Consider the following 22,156-nt stretch of genomic DNA (forward strand, 5'->3'; position numbering starts at 1 on the left):
AAAGTAATAAATCTTAAAATTTCTCTTGCTGACTAGTTAGCTGGCTCTTTCATCTGACAACAGTGTTGAGAAGTCTATCACTATTGTAAACGTTATCAAAGAAACCTGGACCTGCACTTAATGTAGTATTTAATCACTTAAAGCGTACAAACCGTAACCTTGCAGAACATTTGGGCCCTCCCACCACACAGAATAGGTTCATGCGACAGCAGCTGGATTCCCACACTTGCTTTGCATGTGCTTGACTCAACAAGCATGACGTAGCATATTTTGAGAAAGGGAGTGGTCAATGGTGACGGGAAGGCGGGTTTAAAATCATTTAAATCTTTGCTGCAAAATGCGACCAGTAGGATGCAGTAGGACATCCTGGTATTTTTTGGCATACTGCATTTGACATGCACACAAAATCTTTTTCTGGCAAACTAACTAGTACGGTAGTATGGGTATTGGAATACAAAGATGGTAAAAAAAATAAAAATAAACCTGCTTAGCATCATCATGTTACCATTTGCCTTCTGGTGTAAATGCTTTCTATTGAAGGTTTATCAGTGTAGTATTGGTATCTGGCCACTACCATGGGCTGTGTGGATAGTATTGGAACATGTCCCAGTAGTTTAAAAGCTTTGGGACGAGGCCAGAGTGCTCCTGACGGAAGAGAACAGGAGGAGCTCTGTTTAACTCTGCTGACTGACCAGAATCTCTCGCTCTCTCGCTCGCTGCCTTTTTCCCCTCTCCTCTCAGTGACTGTCCTGTCTTAGCTGCAGTATTGACTGATGACTGGGCTGTGACTGTGTGTTTTGCAGATGGCTGCGAGCAGTAGCTGAGGACACCACCGGGATTTCCCCCTCTCTGCCTCTGCCACCTGCAAAGATGAATGGTAAGACCACTGCAGCTTGTGTGTGTGCATTGAATGCTGTGTTATTTTTGGCTCTGCAGATCGTCTAAGCCAACACGTTGATAGTTCTAGTAAAAAAATCCCAGTTTTACTACTATGTGTGGCTGCACATACATATGTCTGAACACACACTGTGTCTATTAGTGTGTCTTATGGTTTGTATGGGTGTGGTTTTCATCTTAAAAGCTCCACTGCCCTTTTCTGGACCAGTTTACATTTCGTACAATCGTTGAGCTCTGTGGTCATCACAAAGTCAATTTTTTTCCATATTTTTCGACACCAGCTTTGTTTATGGTCCCAGTCACAGGAGTAAAGTTACCGAAACTGTGTATGCGTTGTTATTATGAAGTAAGCCGTCCATTCACTGCGTCTGCTGATGGACCGCAGAGTAAACACTCATGTGCAGTCAAGTGTTGTTCTGCCCTCCTGTCTGAACAAAGTGACACAGTAACAGTACGCTTCATTATCATTTGTCAATATCAGTGCATTCCCAGATCCTGACGGCCACTGAGGCCTCAGAGTTTTCTCTCGTGTGTGTGTGTGTGTGTGTGTGTGTGTGTGTGTGTGCACCTTTTTTTTTAAATGTCATAAAATGCTTCCTTACTTTTTTGTAATCCTGCTTGTTTGCTTTGCTCAGATTTCCGTGTGTACTGTGCACTTGTGTGATTTATTCAAACAATGAGAAGGTAAACAGCCATGGGCCTGTTCCAGGAGCAGGTTTGCTGAGTAGAATAAGATTTCTTCTTCACACATTGACATTTCTTCTGTTTCTCTCTAGGTGGCCCAAGTGTTTGGGCGATCTCTCCACAGGAGAGGGTCAAACATGATCAGAAGTTTGACACCCTCTTCCCATCGATGGGCTATGTCTCAGGTACGCACACTAATCAGTCATTTCCCTGCCAGTACATTTCATAATGCAATTTTACCAGGACACGTCCTTTAGCTGTATAAAGCACAGTGTTTCCCAATAATACTCGGGCAAATGTAAATATAAGTAGCTCTGAAATTAACTCAAATATTGTTGGCATGCTCGGGTGATCAAGCAGGCACAACAATGCTGTAGATAGTGATGTTTTGCACGCAGGCACATTTTTCAGCTTTGCATGCCAAGGAATCTCAATTTTCTTGTGTTTCTCTGTTTCTTCCCTTTCTGTCTCTTTCTGTAGGGGAGCAGGCAAGGAAGTTTTTACTCCAATCAGGGCTTCCTGCTTCAGTTTTGGCTGAGATATGGTGAGAAACACAGACTTTCACACACTCACATTTTTGAGCGATGGGTTCTCTGCAAGTTTTCGCTGAAATCTGTACTTGAAGCACAAGATATTAACTTCTCTCTCTCTCTCTCTCTCTCTCTCTCTCTCTCTCTCTCTCTCTGTGTTTTTCCTTTTTCTCTCAGGGCTCTGGCTGACATGAACAAAGATGGGAAGATGGACAGGTTGGAGTTTTCCATCGCTATGAAGCTCATAAAGCTAAAACTCCAGGGTACACAGCTTCCCGCAGCACTGCCAGTCATCATGAAGCAGCCTCCAGTGCCTGCTCCCAGCCTCACTAACCCCACCTCATTATTGACCAACCCAGCCTATGGTACAATATTATTATTATTAACTATCCACAATGTGTAATTTGCTTTAACACAAAAAGATATGTGAAGAGTAAAATATGTAAATGCATACACAAAAAAACTAATTTGGGGGATTTTAACAACTACTGACAAGCTAAGTGTATCTGACTGTTTGCACACATGCATTTTGACTGCTGTGTTATCTGACTGGGTTTCCTATTGTGTGTGTGTGTGTGTGTGTGTGTCCCAGGTATGGCTACTGTGCCTAACATGTCCATGATGACCGGGACAAACCTTGCAATGTTTACCCCTCTCTCAATGGCATCCGCTGGACTCTCACCTTTGACCCCAATGACGGGCCTCACCCCTTTGGTTCCTACAGCAACAGGCCTGAGCCCTCTAATGGCCTCCACCTCTTCCAGGCCCCTGATGCCAACCATGGGAAGCGCCACCTTGCCTAATGGCACCATTGGAATTCTCGACCCATACGCAGCTGGAGCTTTGGCCCCTGGTACAGATGATCTTCATTTCTCACTGTTAGTCTCCTGTCTGGTTAAATACATTCATCTGTTCTTCCTGGTTTTCACGTGCAAGTTGTTTTATTTTCTCTGCTGCCCTACTCTGAGAGTCAATATTGTATATGTTTGCAGCAGAGTGCAGATGATGAAATATTTCTGAGGGGAAAAGCAATGATTCTGGCCTGGTTTTGCAGAGTCTGATCTCGGTGTCTCATCTCCATACAAATAGCCTCCTTGGCAAGCTTGGCTGGATGGCACTATATTACTGACCCATTGTAGAGCTCCCCTCCCATTTCACTCTTTCTGAAACTCTATAAAAAGCATCAAGAGTTTGTGGTTTAAAGGCTACCATTGAATGTCGTCATGATATCTGGGGCTGCTGATTAATCATCAAAATCGTATGAGTGTTAGTCGACTAAGAATTTCTTTAGTCTTTTTCACTCCTTGTTCTATACGTGTATAACTAAAATGGGCATCATCTGAAGATCTGTATATGCATTATCTGAAAGACATCTGTAAATGTCTGATTGATGCCTACCATCAAATAAAGAAATTCAAATAAAAAATAAATAATTTCTTTAGTCGAGGACAGCACTTGTGATGCCACAGATAATTATATGAAAGCATGTAATGGATGTGTGTTTGTGCTTTGTGTTGTCAGGCCTACCTCGCTCTGCATCCCCCTTCTCCTCTCCGCTCGGACTCTCCTCTTCTGGTATGAACAAGGCCTCATCCCTGCTGGACCTAAGATCTATCAGGTAACACACACACACACACACACACAAATTTAAGCAATTTCTCCAGTTTTTCGCTTATCTTTTTGAAGTGCAAAAACACACTGGTCCTGCTGTAGTTTGTTGCATTCAGCTAGTATTTATGTGTCGCCTGTGTTTGTCTTTCAGCTCCGCTTCCTCTTCCCCTTCTGTGATGTCCCCTTTGGTTACTGTTCCCAGCGACTGGGCTGTGCCACATGCCTCCAGACTCAAATACAGACAGCAGTTCAACAGCTTGGATAAACACATGTCAGGATACCTCAGTGGTACGAAGTGTGTGTGTGTGTGTGTGTGTGTGTGTGTGTGTGTGTGTATGAACATTAAGGTGGTCATACAAAACCAAACTATGCCTGGAATGCAGGCGTGGATGTTCATGAACATCAGTCCCTCATGATTTCATAACGATTGCCTGCCTCTTTCCTTCTGTGTGTGTCAAGTCTTAACTAACTCTAAGGAAGTGGAGGGTGTTTCTGCCCCAGATGTGAGTGTGTTTAGACACAGTGGCAGTTTCTCAACACACACGCACACAGCCAAGTATGCACTTCTCGCTCTGTTACTGCAAGCCTTGTTGGACCGGTTCTTTTGGAACACCGATGACACATACACACTCACTCACTTCAGTCACACTTGCAGATCATTTCTGCAAGTGTGACTCTGCACATTATGTGCATTCTAGCACATTAAATACATTACATGAATCAATTTTCTGAGCTCTTGGTCTAATCTCTTTGTAGATTAAAACATTTCTAATTTCCTCATTCAACATCAGACGTATTTTACACTTTCATTAAAACATCAAGAGGACCTGGAATTAGTCTTGGAAACCAGCTGTGTTGATTTACGGGACTGCCCTCTTTGTTCACCTGCCACATTGTAGTTTAATGAGTAAATGGGCACATACTGTACAGGTCCCTACACACACCCTTGACCCTTTCCTTCCTCCACCACACCCACACATCTGGGTTATACAGGTGTTCTGACATTTGTCACTCTTGTTGCCAGGTCAGCAGGTGAGAGGTGCCATGGCGACCACAATGCTGACTCAGACACAGCTGGCTTCCATCTGGTGAGAATATCTGTTTGTTTGTTTGTCTGTACATCTCCTCTTACTGCTACGTGTTGTGTTCAAGAGCCAAAGTCAGGTTTGACTGCTAGACATAAGAAACTTCATTCCACTGTAGCTTGTATGACGACGGGCCTTTTGTTTGTTATGGAATTATTTGTTTCCAGGTCAAGGCTGCTTTTAGTATTGATTACCAGTAAATACAAGGAAATGATATCTTAATACTGTACCTCTGCTGTGATTTTTCTGGGGGGCTTTTAACTCCCGAAATCCTTTTTGTATGCAGTTGTTTCCTGTAACTGTTCCCTTCAACTTGTGCCTCAACCTATAAACTGCACTGTCAATGTAGATCAGAAGCAGCTGAGAAGTTTAGTTGCTAACCTTAACTAGAAATCTGAAAACAAAGAGTTGTAATTATATTGAAGACCTTCTCTAATGGTGCAAAATATTTTCTAGTTGTCAAAAAGTACCTTTCTATCTTGTATGTGATTGTGAGTCTGAAATCATGTCTAAACCTCGCACCTCGGATTTGCAACCCTCCCACAGGACTTTAGCTGATGTGGACAAGGACGGGAAACTAAAAGCTGAGGAGTTTATACTGGCAATGCATCTTGTGGACATGGCAAAAATTGGACAACCACTGCCGCTAACACTGCAAACTGAACTGGTACCACCTTTGCAAAGGTATGTGCCCACATATGGTGCAATTTCACAATAACATTGCAAATGCCCTGTAGAGTACAAGTGTATTTAAGTGCATTAAACATAGACGACATTAATGTATATGTTTATTTAATAATTTGATTATGTTCTCTTCCAGGGGTGCAGTGAATGGATCCAGCTCTTCTCTATATGCTGCTCTGACTGATGACTTGGACATAGAACCTCCACAGAAAGCAAAACCAAACAGTCAGTCCTCACACTACCGACCCGAAACACAGAGTGTAGCCTTGCTGCGTAATGTTCAGTCTCGTTCTCTATAGTCTCCATTGCTAAGAGAATGCAAGGCAGCAACAATACCTAGTAGCCAGATAAGATCACTCAGTATGATTAATGGCTATGGCTGTCAAACTCACTGTTTATTTTTGCACTCATACTGGTGAGTCAGAATTTAATAGTATGAACACACATACTTTGTTGTGACATACACAGAGGCCTCTTGCAGCAGCCTAAACTGGAGCCAGTCAAACGCGGTGACTCCAAGTGTAGGGCAGCACACTTTGGTGTTGGGTTTGTACACACTATCGTCTTACACACAGTCACAAGTTGTACCAGCTAAAGTTAAATCTTATGTAAAGTTTTTTTAAATATTAAGTTCACAGCTAAATGCTATTTTTAAATCCTTAAATATCATAGTAATGTATATTGATATGTTTATTCATGTTTCATGTCCATTATCCTCTTTTCCAAACACACAAGCTCAAAAAAGTCATTAATAATTTGTGAAATTAATCTTTAACACATTTTTGAGATAATGTCTGATGGGCACATTGGCCATTTTAATACGTTAAAATAGAGTTCATTGGGGGTTTATTCAATACATGTACATGTGCTTAAACGTAATAAAGATAAAAGTATGTTCTCTAGGTTCCTTATTCATTAAGATCAAGTCAGTATTTAGATTTTGATTTGACTGCTTACTCCCAATCATCATAGAAATTGCACCAACACTGACTTCATCAAAACTTTGTATTTGTCTTTATTCAGTGTCGTTCGAGGATAAATTCAAAGCCAACCTGGAGCGAGGAAACGCAGAGCTGGAGAAAAGACGTCTGACGCTGCTTGATGCGGAGAGGAGGGAGAGTGAGCGGCGCGCTCAGAAGCAGAGAGAGGAGCAAGAAAAGAGAGAGAGGGAGGCTCGGGAGGTCGAGGAGAGGAGGAGGAGAGAGGAGGAGAGGAGGCTGGAGCGACAGAAAGAGCTGGAGAGGCAGAAAGAAGAAGAGCGACTGAGAGAGATAGAGAGAAAAGAGGTGAGGGACTGTAGAGTCTGTATTTACAAGTGTGACTTTTTGTAGGAATGCTCCCACGTTCATTGTTCACAGCAGAGAGTCGTTTCCATACACTTCAGTGTCCTGTGTGGGTTCATTGCAGGCTGCACAGCGGGAGCTTGAGCGTCAGAGGAAGGAGGAGTGGGAGAGGAGGCGGCGAGGGGAGCTCAAGATAAAGAAGGACCAGGACCAGGATGATATCGTCAGATTGAAAGCTAAGAAACAGAGTCTTGAGATGGAGCTGGAGGCTGTGGTGAGTCATAGAGAGACATAGTAGTTTTGTTTCAGAGCAACTTATCACAAGAATGTAGACACACTGTGGTCATGCACTGTTTGCCTCATTTTGTCCAGCTGTGTCTAATTCATCGTGAACACTTTAAGTAGAGTTTGTTAAGTTTCTGTCATCCTCTCTCTCTCTCTCTTTCTCTTTCTCTCTCTCTACCTCTCTCTACCTCAGGGTAACAAGCACCGTCAGATCTCAGACCGACTGCGTGACTTTCAGAACAAAAAGAAACATCAGAAGACGGAGCTGGATCTGACCAATCAAAGGAAAGGGACTCGCCAGCAGGACATTAACGATCTGCAGAAACAGCTAGAGGTGTGTGTGTCTCCTCTGTTTTTAAGTCTAACCCACACTTTAATGTGTTATCTATGATTTATTTGTCAAATCATTACTTTGTTGAGAGAGAATGGAAAAATGTTTTCCCAAATATTTCCCCCCCGATGATGCATTTCTTGTTGCTTCTGATGCATATATCGTCTTGGTCAGGAGTTCCAGAGGAAGTTGTCCCAGCTGACTCCGGAGCAGAAGAGACTGACTGAGAAACTCAGAAACATGTCTGTGAATAACTTGCCTGGTTAGTATTGATGATGGATGAAATGACAGAGCTCATGAACAACAACATATTACAGCAGCACTGATGGATGTTTGATAAAAAAAACACATTGATGGGCAAATTGGGTATATCGCAGTAAATTCACAATATACTGAAGTGAAAAGCATAGAAGTATTCGTATTGCTCATATTACTGTATACGCAGAATTTGCAAAACCGATCAATGAGAATGTAATTGAAGAGATTTTCGCTTGTTTGACTGTATTTCATCTGTTTCGTAGTGTCGACCAGGTCCACCCTGAAGGTGGTCGTGACAGAGAAAAAAGGGACGTGTCTGAAACTACGAGAGCAGCTGGATGCCCTGGAGAAAGAGACCTCCGCCAAACTGTCTGAGATGGACGAGTACAACAAAGATGTGCAGGTAGGAGTTAAATACATAATAAGGTTAATAGAGTAGCTGAACATGGCATCAGACTCATTGTTTGATAAGTACCTGTACATGTTAGTACAGTATGTGCACAGAAGTGTGTTTCTTAAATTACATGAAATGAACAGGGGTGTTGCTGTTAATATGAAGCTTTAATAAAGAACTGGTTGTTTTCATTACAAACCAAACTAACCACATCTTTATTGTTTGCCTGGTTTCATAGCACTTGTACATGTAACAGATTTGTGCCTTTAACTTGTGATTAAGTGATTTTTCGAGTGTGCAATGCCCGTTTATAAGTTCCAAATATATATACTATATATTACATACTTACCACTGCAGCTTGATGCCTCTTTCCTCTACTTCAATCATTCCTTTCCACCATAACCTCCTTTCCTACCTTCTGGTACTGATTTCATCCCTTTGTTAACTGACTTCTCTTCCCTTCCTCTCTATCTTTTGTTTTCCCCGTGCTGGATGCCTTTCCTCTTTTCTTCCTTCCTCCCTCTTCTCTCTCTCACCCATCTCTAATCCCTCTTACCCAACTTCACAGTATGTGGGTGATGAGGACTCAATGCTTCAGGCTGTCTTCTGTCTGCTGGCCTGCCTTCGTAACCTCTTCTACCTACTAAAGGTTTTGTTGCTTTAGGTGTCTTTGTTGTTCTTGTCTCTTTTCTGCTCTTTTCTATTGGTCATTGCTCTGCTCATATTTCTCCATACTTTTGACATCTTATGCCTGTGCTGTTTTGGCCTTTTTTACGGCAGCTATGTATGTGCATGCTATGTGTTTGTGCATGCTGTGTGCTGTGTGTTCAGTCTTTATCTCGTTGTGGCTGTCTAGTCAGCTTATTCTTTAATAAAGTCTCATGTCTTTCACTCTAGTAAAGGTGTGTTTTTTTGTGTGTGCATAAGGAAATGAGAGAGAGCCAGAGAAAACAGCAGGCAGCACTTGAGAATCTACGGAGCATCAAAGAGGACAAACGGCATGAGCTGAGTCGTAGGAAGGAGGAGGAAGAGCAGAGGAAGAGGAGAGAAGAGGAGAGGAAAAAACAGGAGGAGGAGGAAGCTCAGAGGTATTTTGCTTCCATAAAAAACATGATTTCTCGACCAACTATAAATTGTCCATTCAAAACTAAAACTTAAAAAAATGACTTTTTCACCTTGATGTACAAACTTTTAAAATAATATTTGCTTCCCGCTCACAGGCTTATTAAGATAGAAAAAGAGCGCCAGTGGCAGGAGAAGCTAAGGAAGGATGAAGAGGCGCGTCAGAGGAGGCTTCAGGAGGAGAAAGAGACCAAACAGAGGGAGGAGGCGGAGAGAGAGAAACAGGCTCTCATCCAGGCTGCCAAGGAGCAGGTTGAACGAGAACTCAGAGCAAAGGATGAGGCAGAGCAAAAGAGAAGAGAGATGGAGGAGAGGAAGAAAAGAGAAGAGGAGGAGCGACGGAAACAAGCAGAGAGAAGAAGGCAGGATGAGGAGAGGAGGCGGCAGGATGAGGAGAGGAGGCGGCAGGATGAGGAGAGGAGGCAGCTGGAGGATGAGAGGAGGCAGCTAGAGGAAGAGAGGAGGAAACTTGAGGAAGAGAGGAAGAAAGAGGAGAAGAGACGGAAAGAAGAAGAGGAGCGCCGCAAGAGGGAGGAAGAGAGGAAGAGGTTAGAGGAGGAGCGGAGAGAGGAGGAGCGCAGAAGAGAAAAGGAGGAAGAGGAGAGGAGGAGACAAAGGGCGGCCATCGCCGCCGTTCGAGATGCAGAGGAGAGGAGAAAGCAAGAGGAGGAGATGAAGAAGAGGGAAGAGGAGGACAGGAGAAAGAGGGATGAAGATAGGAGGAAGCTTCAGCAGCAGCAGGACGAGGATAGGAGGAAGCGTGAGGAGGAAAGAAAGAGGGTGGAGGAGGAAAGAAAGAGGGTGGAGGAGGAGAGGAAGAGAGAAGAGGAGAGGAGGAAAGCGGAGGAGGTGAGAAAGAGAAAGGAGGAGGCAGCTCATCAGCAGCAGCAGCAGCAGCCGCCGCTGAGTGGAGTAGGGAAGGTGGATATTCAGGGGAAACTGACGGCTCTGCTGAGAGGACTGGAGGAGAGGAAAGGTAAGACGGACGTTTCTTTACTTTTCTACACTTCTCTGTAGTCTCTTCCTGTCTCCAGTGTTCATCAAAACACTTTTGAAGCTGAACTCGCGTTATTATGTCTGATGTGCTGCTTTAGGTGGGCAACCCAGGGCCACACAACACAGGAAGTCAGCAGCCCTCACATCCTTCAAAGCTCTCTACCCGTTCACTGCCCGAAACAATGAAGAGCTCAACTTCACTGCAGATGATATGATCGAGGTAAGCGTGAAACTGAAAGTTAACTAAAGATACAACTGCAACAGCAAAGAGGGAATGTTGTCTTCCTCAAACTTTCCTGTCTGTCAGGTTGATGAGTCGACAGAGCGGGAGGAAGGTTGGCTGTATGGCAGCCGACTGGGGAAGATGGGTTGGTTCCCAGAAAGCTACGTCGAGAGAGTGGCCCCTTCAGACACAGCTAACAATGCTGCTGCTGCTGCTGCTCCTACTAAAATGGTGCTCCACTCACAGCTTTCCAATGCACTCGAGGCTGTCAAGGCAGCAGGCACAAAATCTGCCTTCACGCCAACACACTCTCCAAACCCTGCTCCCTCTGACACACAAGGACAGGTGAGAGGTTTAAACCTTTATACAACGGGCCATTTTACTGCTGCACCAGCTACTAACCTAGTATGATTATTGTCTGGACATATGCAATGCTCAAATACTCACTGTACTCGTCTTTCTCTCTGTGCCCTGACAGCAGGTGGTGGGTAACCTGTTGGCCCAGGCCCTGTGTTCGTGGACAGCAAAGACAGACAGCCATCTGAACTTCAATAAGGACGATGTCATTCAGGTGTTGGAGCAGCAGGAGAATTGGTGGCTGGGAGAGTTAAACAGTGAAAAGGGCTGGTTCCCCAAAACATACGTGACGCTGCTGGGAGAAGAGGAGAGTTCAGAGTAAGTCTTCGGCCACACATATGTGTTCCCCATAATTAAACTTGTGGGAGGACGGTGGGTTTTTCTTTTAAAGTCCTCTTGGAGCCATTTCTAGAGACCTCACTAGCAACTGGCCACGAAGGCAAGTGATTGGTTTAGCAGGCAAAGTACTGACGTGTATTTCACTTCCATTGATTCCCCTGCTATACTTCAGAGCTCACTTTGCATATTTTTTGTGTATGCCAGTGTAGTGCAGACAACTGGATGTTATCTACAGTTTGTCCCGCTGATTTTGATCACAATGTGTGGCAAACGCACATGATGCACATATCTTTAGATTCAGTGTAACACTGATGTCATAATCTCCGATATCCATTGCGAATAAATTTCTATAAATCGGCTTAGAAACCATTTGAAAAGAAGTTCCTTATAACTGCAGAAGTTGCTTGAGAATCATCACGTTTTTCACAGTTTTCTGTGTATCAAAGTAATCCAGTGATAACAGTCACACACACTTACACATCACTCCACAGCACAGAGTTGTAGGTACAGTTTGATTCCAGCTGGTGTTGTATCAGACTGTTGTGGTGAAGAGGAAGCACATTCCGACCTTCACCTCCGATCAAGAGGTTTGGCTAATAACCAAAAGAATGAGATTGCAGAGATTGCAGATGGAGGAGCCCAGAGTAAAACCACTGCTCCTGTGTATCGAAAGGAGCCGGTTAACATGTGTCGAGCCTTTGAAAAGTATGACTCCCAGGTAATCCAGCTCTTACTGCAGACCCAGACCATGGAGCAGGGTTTCATACCCCCGTCTGGTTTAAGAATGTCTCGCATCCCCCCACGAGGAGCTGGAGGGAGAGATGTTTTGGGTATTTCTGTGATCCAGATAGGCGTTTGAGGATGGATGAATGATTGATGATTGCATACACACATGAATAAGTGTGGTAATGTAGTCTTTCTGTGTTTACAGCATGAAGAGCTCCCCTCCTGATGCTTCGGAGTCTAGCGACAGTCTTCAGCTTGAAGGTGCAGTAGAATATCCTCTGAAATATCTGTTTGATGTAGTTGAGTTAATATTTTATTATCATACATTACAGAAACCGTAATGTTAATGTTTGTCCCTTAAACCACCTACAAATCCTCACAAAATGTTACAAAAATACATAGATATAGATTTTATTTGTGGAGTTCAGCGTATGTTGGCAACAGGCCTTGTATCAGCTGGAGCCTTATTGAGTACATTGCTGTTCGTTTATGTTAATTTGTTCTTTTCCTTCTCAGAATACACGGCGTTGTACACCTATGACTCTCCGGAGCTTACTGATCTGACGTTTAGTGAGGGAGATGTGATCCTGGTGAGCAAGAGGGATGGAGAGTGGTGGCACGGCTCTATAGGCGACAGCACAGGCGTCTTCCCCAGCAACTACGTCAAACCTAAAGAGACAGATGTAAGAACACTCAACACATGCCATTATATAGTGGGAAGAAACTGCATCCAGAGCATTACTCTACAACTCTGTTTGGTAGTTGTAGTGGCGTTGGATTGCATTATATTGCAAGGCGCTCCAGATTTTCTTCACTTCCTGTATGTTTTTGTGTTGCGTTGTGCTTTTTTGTTCCACTTTCTTTTTTATTTTCAAGCAACAAAACGGAACAAATCATGAGATTAACATACACATGTGGTCAAATTAAACAAGAAAGATTTACTTGGAATGTTGTCTCATCATAAACACGCTTATCCTTGATAAAGACAAGTGCTTCTAAAGGTTTGTGATGATTATACATTGTTTTTTTTTTTTTTCAGACATCAAGTATATCTGCAAAGAAGAAGCCAGGTAGGGTCACCATCTTGCTCTCTCTCTTTCTCTTTCTCTTTTTCTCTCTCTCTCAGAATCACATAAAAACATTTTGCTGTATTGCATTTGTGTCTTGTGTGCGCAGAGATCGCCCAAGTGATTAGACCCCGTCCCTCTACCAGCCCTGAACAGCTGAATCTGGAAATTCCCCAGCTCATCCTCATCCTCGGCAAGAACCCCTCTGGCTGGTGGCTCGGAGAACTGCAGGTCAGTTTTCCACAGTGGGTTCTCTGTGAGTCCTTAATACTGGACAGTAGATGACCACAAAGGGTCTCTGCAGTTCTTGACATTGTATATATGAGCCAACCTGTTTGGCTCGTGACCCACTAAAACAAAGCAATGTCTACTTGTGACCACTCACCTTGTGCATAGGTATATTGATTGTGACCAGTTTAGTTTTTATTAGGGTTGGGGTTAACAATTTTAGGTGGCGTGTCAAGGTCAAATAATCCAGTTATTCACACGGTTAAAAAAAGAACAATTGAAAGTGAGATTTACTTTATGAAATCTCATGGGAGACCCGGCCTGCAGGTTGGGAACTGCACTGCACCTGAGGTTTCTGGTGGAGAACTCTATGTTCAAAGATTTGGGGATAAAAGTTGACCAGCATCCCGGCTGTCTCATTAAAACCTCATTCCCCACGTTTGTTGTCTGACTCTAGGCCCGTGGTAAAAAGCGCCAGAAGGGCTGGTTTCCCTCCTCTCATGTCAAAGTACTGGGATCTAACAGCGGCAAGTCCACGCCAGCACCCCAACCAGGTAACACACACACACGCAAGCACGCACGCATGCACACACACACACACTCTTTTACCAGGTGAAGAGTAACAAAGTACACTGCATAAATATAATAATGGTGTGTTGAACTCTTCCTTTTCTTCTCTCTCAGTCTGTCAGGTGATAGCAATATACGACTACACAGCCGCCAACGGGGACGAGTTGAGCTTCTCCAAAGGTCAGCTGATCAACGTTTTTGACAAGAACGACCATGACTGGTGGAAAGGAGAGATCAACGGGGTCACTGGTCTCGTCCCCACTAATTACGTAAAGATGACCACATCAGATTGTGACCCCAGCCAGCAGTGTAAGTAAATCCCCTAAAGATAGTATCATGACTCTACATGAAAGGAAACATGCATGTTTAAAACAAAGAGATGCTATTCTTTCATGTTGCTTCAAACCACTATGACTAACTAATGCTTATCCTTTGGTCATCTATGCGACCCCCATCTACCATCACTGATATTTCTTCATCCACCCATCTCTTCATTTGTATATCCTTTCTTCTCGCTGACTATTTCTCCTTCTACCCTGTTTTTCCCACTTTCTCCCTCCCTCTCCATTCCTCGACTTCTGTGTCTTTCTCCTTCCAGGGTGATAGAAAGTCCTCTTCCTCCTCCTCTTCCTTCTTCCTACTCCTGACTTCAGAGAGACCCACTATTACACACTGCTCTGAAGGGGCACAGTGTCTGGACTCCTTATCTGCTAACTTCTCCCACTGAGCTAATGTTACTGTGTGAGAGTGAACAGGTGTCTGTGTGATAGTCATGTGTTCCCTCTGAAATGAATCAGGACCTGAAACATAACTCTGCTATGACTCAATGTTGATTCTGTGAATTGTTAAAGCCTTGGTGCCTTCTGTGATTTACTCGCTCCTTGTTTTGCTTGTAAACTGATTTTGAAGTGATGCTGAAATGGATCTGAAGCAGAGGGATGGTGGGTCTCTCTGTGGCTTGTCCCGCTTCCTTTCATTTGCTTCTCTTCACAAGACACTTATTTTTTCCCTTTATGCGTTCCGCGTCACCCTCTTTTCCCCTCCTCTTTTACTTTTTCCCTCTTACTTCCACAATGTTTTCCATTCTTACTCTACAGTTTTAAGAGTTAAGCTCACACAGAGCCCACTATTTGTCTATTGTTATACCAGCAATGGAGAGTGCAATAAGCCCCAAGCCTGTGTGTGAGAAATAATGTAAGGGCCAAATTCCAGCCCAGCACCCCTGCACTTAACTTCAAAATGCTTGAAACAAGGCATGAAGTGGCAATTTGACTTTGTAAATTCATCAGAGAATTATGTTCACGAAGGAATAAAGTAACATATTTGTTTAACAAAAACCTGAGTCCAGAGCACGCCAAAAATTAAAGATGTATCTCTTCTATGACCAAATAGTTGTTTGGAGATGAAGCATTACTTTTTGCTTTCAACTGTAAACATTTTGGCAGGAAATGGTAAAAGCAGAAGCAGGAGACTCTTCGCCTGATGGCAAACTGCTTCAAAACCACAAAAACATTTCCTTCAAGGGTGATGTCACAAGCTATTGCTTCACCTTATATGAGCTAAGACTGCTATGCTGCTGCTCTGAATGTTTCTGTCTGTGCAGAAAGTGAATATCATGTCTGCTCGTAGTGTTCCCCACAGTGAAAATAACATGGCAGTCATTATTGTCGGGATTATGGATCCGTGAACTTTAGATCAAAAAGTGAGAAGTTTCTCATGAGAATCTGTGAGGTCCCCTGACATCAAGGAGTTACGTGAAAGATGCTACAATGCAGTTCAGATGTCTTAAGTGCACCGCCATCAAATTCACTGTGAGGATGAACCCTCATGCAAAGAAAGCAAATAGATGTTTTTTTCTCAGTTTACCACAAGCTTCTCTAGGTTTGGGCTGCGGTGGAAGTGGGTGAACCACACTAACAGAAAGCTGCATCAAGAGTTTAGCAGCTGTAAGCACAACTACATTTGTGGTACGAGATGCTACAACTAATTTTAAAGATGTGTCTAATATATTTTCTGATTCTGAAATAAAGATTGGATTGAGATGACATTTAAGTGTTTTATTATTTTTAAATGAAATGTCAGCCTTCAGCTCTGCAGGGTTTTTATGTGTGTGTTGTATGCAGTGTTTATATTGTCAACACAATACACATGAATAAGATGGAGAGATAAACAATATGTGAACAACTGTTTTTGTAACCTGTATGCAGCTCGATGGAGAGTCAAACATCCATGTACCTTCCTTTTTATGGTCGTATACCTGTGGTAATATTAGTTATCTGATCTGGACTGGATTCTCCAAGACAATCTTCCCAATTGGCAGAAGTCACTGAAAATTAGACCAAAAACACAGAAGCTTTTTCCACATACGTCAGTGGGTGATAAGGAAAGAAAGAATTCCTCTTCCTGTTTTGGTACAAACAGATTTGATCCAGGAGAAGCTTTAGTCTGATACCGGCAACGAGAGGATAACCGTACAGAAGGACGAAGAGACAAATAGGAGAGACAGAAAACTAACTAAAATACTAAGATACCGAAACATAGCAATGACTTTACAGAGCAGCTTTCACTTTCTAAACCTGTGGGATGAGACCGATGGGGAGGGAGAGCCAAGAGAAAGGTCAGTGAGGGAGCAGAAGTCAGCTAGTGCGGGACCCTCACAACAGCCGAATGGGCTCCTTGTATCAGGTAAGTGTGCATGATAATCTAGACTGTAGTCTTCCCGGTTTCTCTTTCCTCTTCTTCCCCTTTGTCGTCTCCATCCTCTCTTAGAGATTCTGTAAATTTGTGCAGAAGAATGAGTCAAAAGCAGCGTCATGGTTTTTATTTTTGTCAAATGTCCAGCAGGAGGCAGTAAAGGCCTTGCTAAAGTCTTGCTGTGGTTTAAGAAGTGGCTTGGGTTTTGTTGCACTGGTTGAATTTAATAATTTCTACATACAATAACCCCCCACTGTTGTGTGTCCCTCCTCTCCTGCAGGGTGTGCAGACCTAAACAGCCTGGACTCATTGAGTAGTCAGGAGAAGAGGAGACAGGGTTACATCCATGAGCTGATCGTGACTGAGGAAAGATACATGAAAGACTTGCAGATTGTTCTGGAGGTAATGGACACATGTCCTGCTTATTAACTTGCATACAAACAGAGGTGCACTCTGAAAGAAGTTACATATACAGTAAATCTATCCAGTATTTCATGACGGTGAGATGTGCCAAGATGTCTTCCTGATCACATACCTGACGGTCTGTGGAAATCCGTATTCTCTTTGTGTGTAGGTTTTCCATAAGCCTATGTCGGAGTCGGGTCGGCTGAATGAGGCAGAGATGGAAATGATCTTCGTCAACTGGAAAGAACTGCTGGCCTGCAACTCTAAAATACTCAAGTAATTATCACAAGGACGGAGTGTCTGACATCTAGAAGGGACAGTTGAATGTTATGCAAGTGCAGCTATTTGAAAGTTGTGTCTGTGGATTCTGTCTGTACAGAAATACAGAGCTGCTTGTGTTCATGCATGTATGTTTGTGTGTATGCAGGGCACTACATGTGCGTAAGAAGATGGGTGGGGAGAACATGCCGGTGCAGATGATCGGTGATATCCTGGCCGCGGAGCTGTCCCACATGCAGCCCTACATCCGCTTCTGTTCCTGCCAGATCAACGGAGCAACGCTGCTCCAGACGCGCATCGACAGCGAGCCAAGCTTCAAGGAATTCCTCAAGGTAGGAGAGTGAGGGAGGGACTGAGTACAGACAGGAAGTAGAGCAGGTCATAGACACAGACGGAAGAATAATGGAGATGTCTTCAAGGACAGGAAGAGGTGAAGACAGAAAGGGAGTGTTTAAATTGACCTAGAATCATTCTCATGTAGTATTTTAGAAACCAGATCTTCTGCAGGTACATCCATGAAGATGGAAACCAGATTCTTAAAAACTTTCTGGGTAGATATAGCACACACTGGGGAATTTATTGCTTCAATTGACTACATTTATCATCAACGCGGATTTGACATCCACATAAAAAGTAGCAAATTTTCCCTTTGAATGTGTTTATTAACAGTATCTTGTATTCTCATCAGAAAATCGCCACAGACTACAGGTGTAAAGGGATGCCGCTGTCCAGCTTCCTGCTGAAACCCATGCAGAGGATCACACGCTACCCACTGCACATCAAAAACGTAGGCCTTCATGTTCATGAGTGTGTCTGTATTTGAACTCCTCATGAAGTGCTCAGAATACTGACCTTACTGTGTGTAATTGGAGTGTTTTTCCCTTTTTGTCTCTAATTTGTGGGTGTAATTAACGTGTGTGTGTGTGTGTGTGTGTGTGTGTGTGTGTGTGTGTTTAGATCCTGGAGAGCACCGTAGAGGGCCATACTGACCAAGGCTCTCTTAAAGAGGCTCTGGAGAAGGCGGAAGAACTCTGTAAACAGGTTAATTTCTTCACTGATTCTCTCATTTATGACCTCACGTGTTACTTTTATTATATTTTTGGTTTATTTTTTTCTTCTGCATTCTGTGTGGAAAATATTTGAACGATGCTTCTCTACCGAATGTCCGTGTTAATCAGGTAAACGAGGGCGTGAGAGAGAAGGAGAACTCTGACCGACTGGAATGGATCCAGAACCACGTACAGTGTGACGGCGCTGCAGAGGTATTACGCTTATTAATTAACTTCGTATCATCAATAATGAATCAAGTTCATTATTTATAAAACAATGAATTCAATATTATTAAATACATATATGACGTGTACATTTTTATATTGAATATTCACAAGTTGGGATCACAAGAGAGATTTCCACATTACGTAATTCCAAAGATGTGAAATATCTTCTTAAGTTACTGTCTTTCAACAGCACCTGGTCTTTAACTCTCTTACCAACTGTTTGGGCCCCAGGAAGCTGCTCCACAGCGGCAAGGTGAGTGAAACTGCAACCTTTCTGAAACTCGTATTTTAGAAAAATTAACATTTTCCATTTGACCGAATGAGTATTTTACATGGGAGCAGGCAGACTGGGGAGTAGAGGGAGAGGATATGTGAAGCATTACTGTGTCAGACCCTGGGTGTTGTGGTCACGTGTTACAAGTCTCAGACCTCAGATTAAAACCTTCACGATGGAGATCAGTTTTTGGCTTAAAAAATAAAGACCTTCTGATGCTGAACAGTTGACAATCGTGCCGCCATCATCACTGAGCAGTTACACAGAAGTGCAAATGTTTTTGTAATTATTGTAGATACTGTTTAATTATCATTGTAGTGATTATAAATAATATGATACGTATCGTTTCTTTTCAGATGAACAAGGTAAAGAGCAACAAGGAACTCTGGGCTTTCCTCTTTAACGACTTTCTGCTTTTGACTCATGCGGCTAAACAGTTCACCTCGTCTGGGCCTGATAAACTGTTCAGCAACAAGAACAATGTACAGCTCAAGATTTACAAGCCGGTAAGAAACACACACACACACACACACATACACTTTGGCCCAATCCTAATATCCACACTCACAGACTGTGAGGCGCGTTCCTGCTAAGTGTGTGAGGGCTCAGAGCCGTCCCACTGTCAAATCGTCAAGTGCATAAGGGCTTTTCAACGACATTATGCGCCCTTTCTGTGGGTCCGCATATTTGCAGACTTTCCTGAGGGACTTGCCCATAGTTCATAGTGAAATTGGTGACGTTTAAAACGTGGTTGTAAAAAGGAAGTAATGAGTTTATCTGCTGTCCAGCCTGGATGACATGATGGTGTGTCCCATTCTTCCATTTTATTCCATTTCGAGCCACCATGAACTCGCGTACTACAGCTGCACTATCAGATGATGTCAGTTAATCCAGTGAGTGTTTAGTGTTTAGACCTGAGGATGGAGATTGGGGTTGGGCCTCTGTGTTAAGTTTTGATGTGTTCTTCTGAGGCAGTAGGACACTCTACACTGTTGATGTTGCGTAATCTTTTATTTCCTGTAGCCTGTTCTGCTAAATGAGGTTCTGGTGAAGCTGCCGGATCCTTCTAGCGACGAGCCCACCTTCCACATCTCACACATCGATAGAGTCTACATACTCAGGACCGACAACATCAATGAACGGTAGCTACACACACACACACACACGCACACACACAGATGTGGTGGGTTGTATGGTGGCCTGTACGATCACTGTGTGCGTTTGTGTTTTCAGGACGGCTTGGGTTCAGAAGATCAAGGCTGCATCTGAAGAATTTATTGAAACAGAGAAGAAAAAAAGGGACAAGGCCTATCAAGGTTTGTCTCTACACTTGTCTCTACTAAGCCCTTCCTGATGGCAACCAATGAGACGATCTCGGGATTTATCTGTGTGTGTGTGTGTGTGTGTGTGTGTCTTTGCGTGTGTGTGTGTGTGTGTGTGTGTTTGTGTGTGTGTGTGTCTTTGCAGCCCGAACTGTGAAGGCTAATGGAATCGGCAGACTTCTTGTCACCATCTTGGAGGCCACTGAACTCAAGCCAGCCAAACCCAATGGTGAGCATGGATACACTCATGTTACAGGGTGGTCCTTACAGTTCACAATGAACTTAAAATGTTTTGGTAGAATCCGGATGTTAATCCCAGCTGCATGCTACGTGCACTGCTGCATGGATACCTAATGAAGCCAAGCCAAGATAAAGCCTTTGCTTAAATGTTCTTTCTTATTTCTTTCTTTTTCTCAACTCTCCTCTTCCCTTTACTCCTCTTTTCCTGTTGCTCTTCTATCGTCTTCTGTTCCTCCTCTCTCGATAGCATTTTCTCAATCTCTTCTTGGCTTTCTTCTCCTTTCCTCTACCTGCTTTTACTCCCTCTTCCCTTCCCTCATCTCACCTGTCTTCATGTCCTCCTCCAGGTAAAAGTAACCCTTACTGTGAAGTGACCATGGGAGCTCAGATGTTCACGTCCAGAACGCTCAACGACACTCTGAACCCTAAGTGGAACTTCAACTGTCAGTTCCACATCAAAGACCTTTACCAGGACGTCCTCTCCATCACCATCTTTGAAAAAGACCAGTTTTCACCTGATGGTCAGTCACCTGCCAGTTTCTTCCCTTTTTCCTTCTTCTTCTCCGCCCTCAGTCCGTCATTAACTCCCGCTGATTTCTCTGTAAAGCAGCAAAATTAAGTGGGATATGAAGTAAAATGACTCACTCGGATTTCCACATTGCAAGAGGCTAAACGTTTTTTTGTTGGATTAACTTCTAAAGATGACAGTCTAGTCCGTAACCTAAATTGTGATTCAAAAAATCTGAGCAATATTAATGAAGAAAAATAAATTCTCCTCCCCAATTCTCCTTTGTGTTTCTGAAGCTCCACATGTACCCAACTATCACATTTTCTGAACTCTTCTAAAACCCAATTAAAATGTTCTTTTTCTCTTATATCAGAATTTCTGGGTCGGACGGAGGTACCTGTGGCAACCATAAAGAAAGAGTTCGAAAACAAGGGACCGGTAACGCGTCGTCTTCTGCTGCACGAGGTTCCTACAGGGGAAGTGTGGGTCCGCCTTGACCTGCAGCTCTTTGCCAACAAATAGACGTAGAGGAAGAACTGAAATAATAATAATTCTACCAACACATCCAAATACGGATATTTTCATCCTAACCAAATAAGACGGGCTGCTTTTTGTCTTCTGAACAAACTCGGATGGTTCCCTTCCACAAACCCAAATCAAACAAGACACCCCTGAACTGAACACACATTACGCCTTAATATTTTAATATTACCCAGCACTAATAATACCTCTTCTGTCATCTGAATCTTCCAGTAGGGGATTAGCGTCTGATGTCATCTGAACACACCAATAGGAGTCAGATCTCTCCCTTTTTTTCTGGCACAGATAGAAAAGATAGCGCATCTGCACAATATGCACTGTATTATCTGAAGGAGGTAAAAGGAAGAACTACAGCCTGACCTCTTAAACAATGGAGACAGAGTGTGTCATGAAGCTGAATCTGGGTCTTCTGCTGTACAAATGTATAGCCTTCAGACAGAGGTAGACCTGGACAAAGACTGTTTGGAAACAAATAAATAATCATAATATTAAGAAATCAATAAAATATAACTGCTCTAATCGATTATCTAGAATCTTAACAGCTCCGTATCTCAGTTACAACAGTTGGGGTTTGAGTGATCAGTGATCGAGACACACTTTGCCAAGTCTGGTCAACCAAGGTCATTTAATGAGTTTGAGTTGTTTCTCTTAACATACAAGATATGTACATGTTGACTTCTTGTCACTGATGGCTTCCAGGAGACTCTGCTTTATGGCCTCCTGATCCGAAACAGCCTCTCACAGTGACATTAAGGGCATCGCAAACAGCACACGGCAGCAGGAACTCTGTCGGACAACCCGGACAAGACGTTTTTGTAAGTAGCTCTGGTCTGGAGTCAGTTCTCGACTGTAGGTAGAAGAGCTCAGGATACATTGTACTGTGTTGAATCTGTGTCACTGTAACAACTGTGTAATGTGTGTGTGCATGCATGTCTTTGGAGTATAGA

At 43.3% G+C, this 22,156-nt stretch overlaps 1 protein-coding gene across 1 annotated transcript in view; it reads left to right on the top strand.

Moving 5' to 3' along the window:
- itsn2b (intersectin 2b) overlaps positions 1 to 21,765 on the top strand; it is a 28,175-nt gene extending 6,410 nt beyond the window's left edge. The window contains exons 2-41 of the mRNA XM_031846682.1: positions 804 to 877; positions 1,674 to 1,766; positions 2,062 to 2,125; positions 2,289 to 2,476; positions 2,704 to 2,964; positions 3,633 to 3,729; positions 3,874 to 4,010; positions 4,747 to 4,810; positions 5,354 to 5,491; positions 5,628 to 5,716; positions 6,515 to 6,777; positions 6,899 to 7,048; positions 7,253 to 7,393; positions 7,565 to 7,652; positions 7,912 to 8,051; positions 8,970 to 9,130; positions 9,263 to 9,965; positions 10,014 to 10,140; positions 10,259 to 10,380; positions 10,468 to 10,728; positions 10,862 to 11,058; positions 12,011 to 12,066; positions 12,322 to 12,488; positions 12,845 to 12,875; positions 12,982 to 13,103; positions 13,558 to 13,654; positions 13,785 to 13,979; positions 16,645 to 16,766; positions 16,939 to 17,045; positions 17,197 to 17,380; positions 17,737 to 17,835; positions 18,006 to 18,089; positions 18,227 to 18,310; positions 18,516 to 18,578; positions 18,956 to 19,105; positions 19,623 to 19,741; positions 19,833 to 19,915; positions 20,067 to 20,150; positions 20,509 to 20,682; positions 21,043 to 21,765. Of these exons, the coding sequence (XP_031702542.1) occupies positions 871 to 877; positions 1,674 to 1,766; positions 2,062 to 2,125; positions 2,289 to 2,476; positions 2,704 to 2,964; positions 3,633 to 3,729; positions 3,874 to 4,010; positions 4,747 to 4,810; positions 5,354 to 5,491; positions 5,628 to 5,716; positions 6,515 to 6,777; positions 6,899 to 7,048; positions 7,253 to 7,393; positions 7,565 to 7,652; positions 7,912 to 8,051; positions 8,970 to 9,130; positions 9,263 to 9,965; positions 10,014 to 10,140; positions 10,259 to 10,380; positions 10,468 to 10,728; positions 10,862 to 11,058; positions 12,011 to 12,066; positions 12,322 to 12,488; positions 12,845 to 12,875; positions 12,982 to 13,103; positions 13,558 to 13,654; positions 13,785 to 13,979; positions 16,645 to 16,766; positions 16,939 to 17,045; positions 17,197 to 17,380; positions 17,737 to 17,835; positions 18,006 to 18,089; positions 18,227 to 18,310; positions 18,516 to 18,578; positions 18,956 to 19,105; positions 19,623 to 19,741; positions 19,833 to 19,915; positions 20,067 to 20,150; positions 20,509 to 20,682; positions 21,043 to 21,191 (5,661 nt within the window). The 5' untranslated portion in view covers positions 804 to 870 and the 3' untranslated portion in view covers positions 21,192 to 21,765. The remainder of the gene's footprint in view (positions 1 to 803; positions 878 to 1,673; positions 1,767 to 2,061; positions 2,126 to 2,288; positions 2,477 to 2,703; positions 2,965 to 3,632; positions 3,730 to 3,873; positions 4,011 to 4,746; positions 4,811 to 5,353; positions 5,492 to 5,627; positions 5,717 to 6,514; positions 6,778 to 6,898; positions 7,049 to 7,252; positions 7,394 to 7,564; positions 7,653 to 7,911; positions 8,052 to 8,969; positions 9,131 to 9,262; positions 9,966 to 10,013; positions 10,141 to 10,258; positions 10,381 to 10,467; positions 10,729 to 10,861; positions 11,059 to 12,010; positions 12,067 to 12,321; positions 12,489 to 12,844; positions 12,876 to 12,981; positions 13,104 to 13,557; positions 13,655 to 13,784; positions 13,980 to 16,644; positions 16,767 to 16,938; positions 17,046 to 17,196; positions 17,381 to 17,736; positions 17,836 to 18,005; positions 18,090 to 18,226; positions 18,311 to 18,515; positions 18,579 to 18,955; positions 19,106 to 19,622; positions 19,742 to 19,832; positions 19,916 to 20,066; positions 20,151 to 20,508; positions 20,683 to 21,042) is intronic.
- Positions 21,766 to 22,156: the final 391 nt, after the last annotated feature.

This window comes from Anarrhichthys ocellatus, unplaced genomic scaffold (assembly GCF_004355925.1).
Source record: "Anarrhichthys ocellatus isolate YVR2014 unplaced genomic scaffold, GSC_Weel_1.0 scaffold6, whole genome shotgun sequence".
NCBI classification, from domain to species: domain Eukaryota; kingdom Metazoa; phylum Chordata; class Actinopteri; order Perciformes; family Anarhichadidae; genus Anarrhichthys; species Anarrhichthys ocellatus.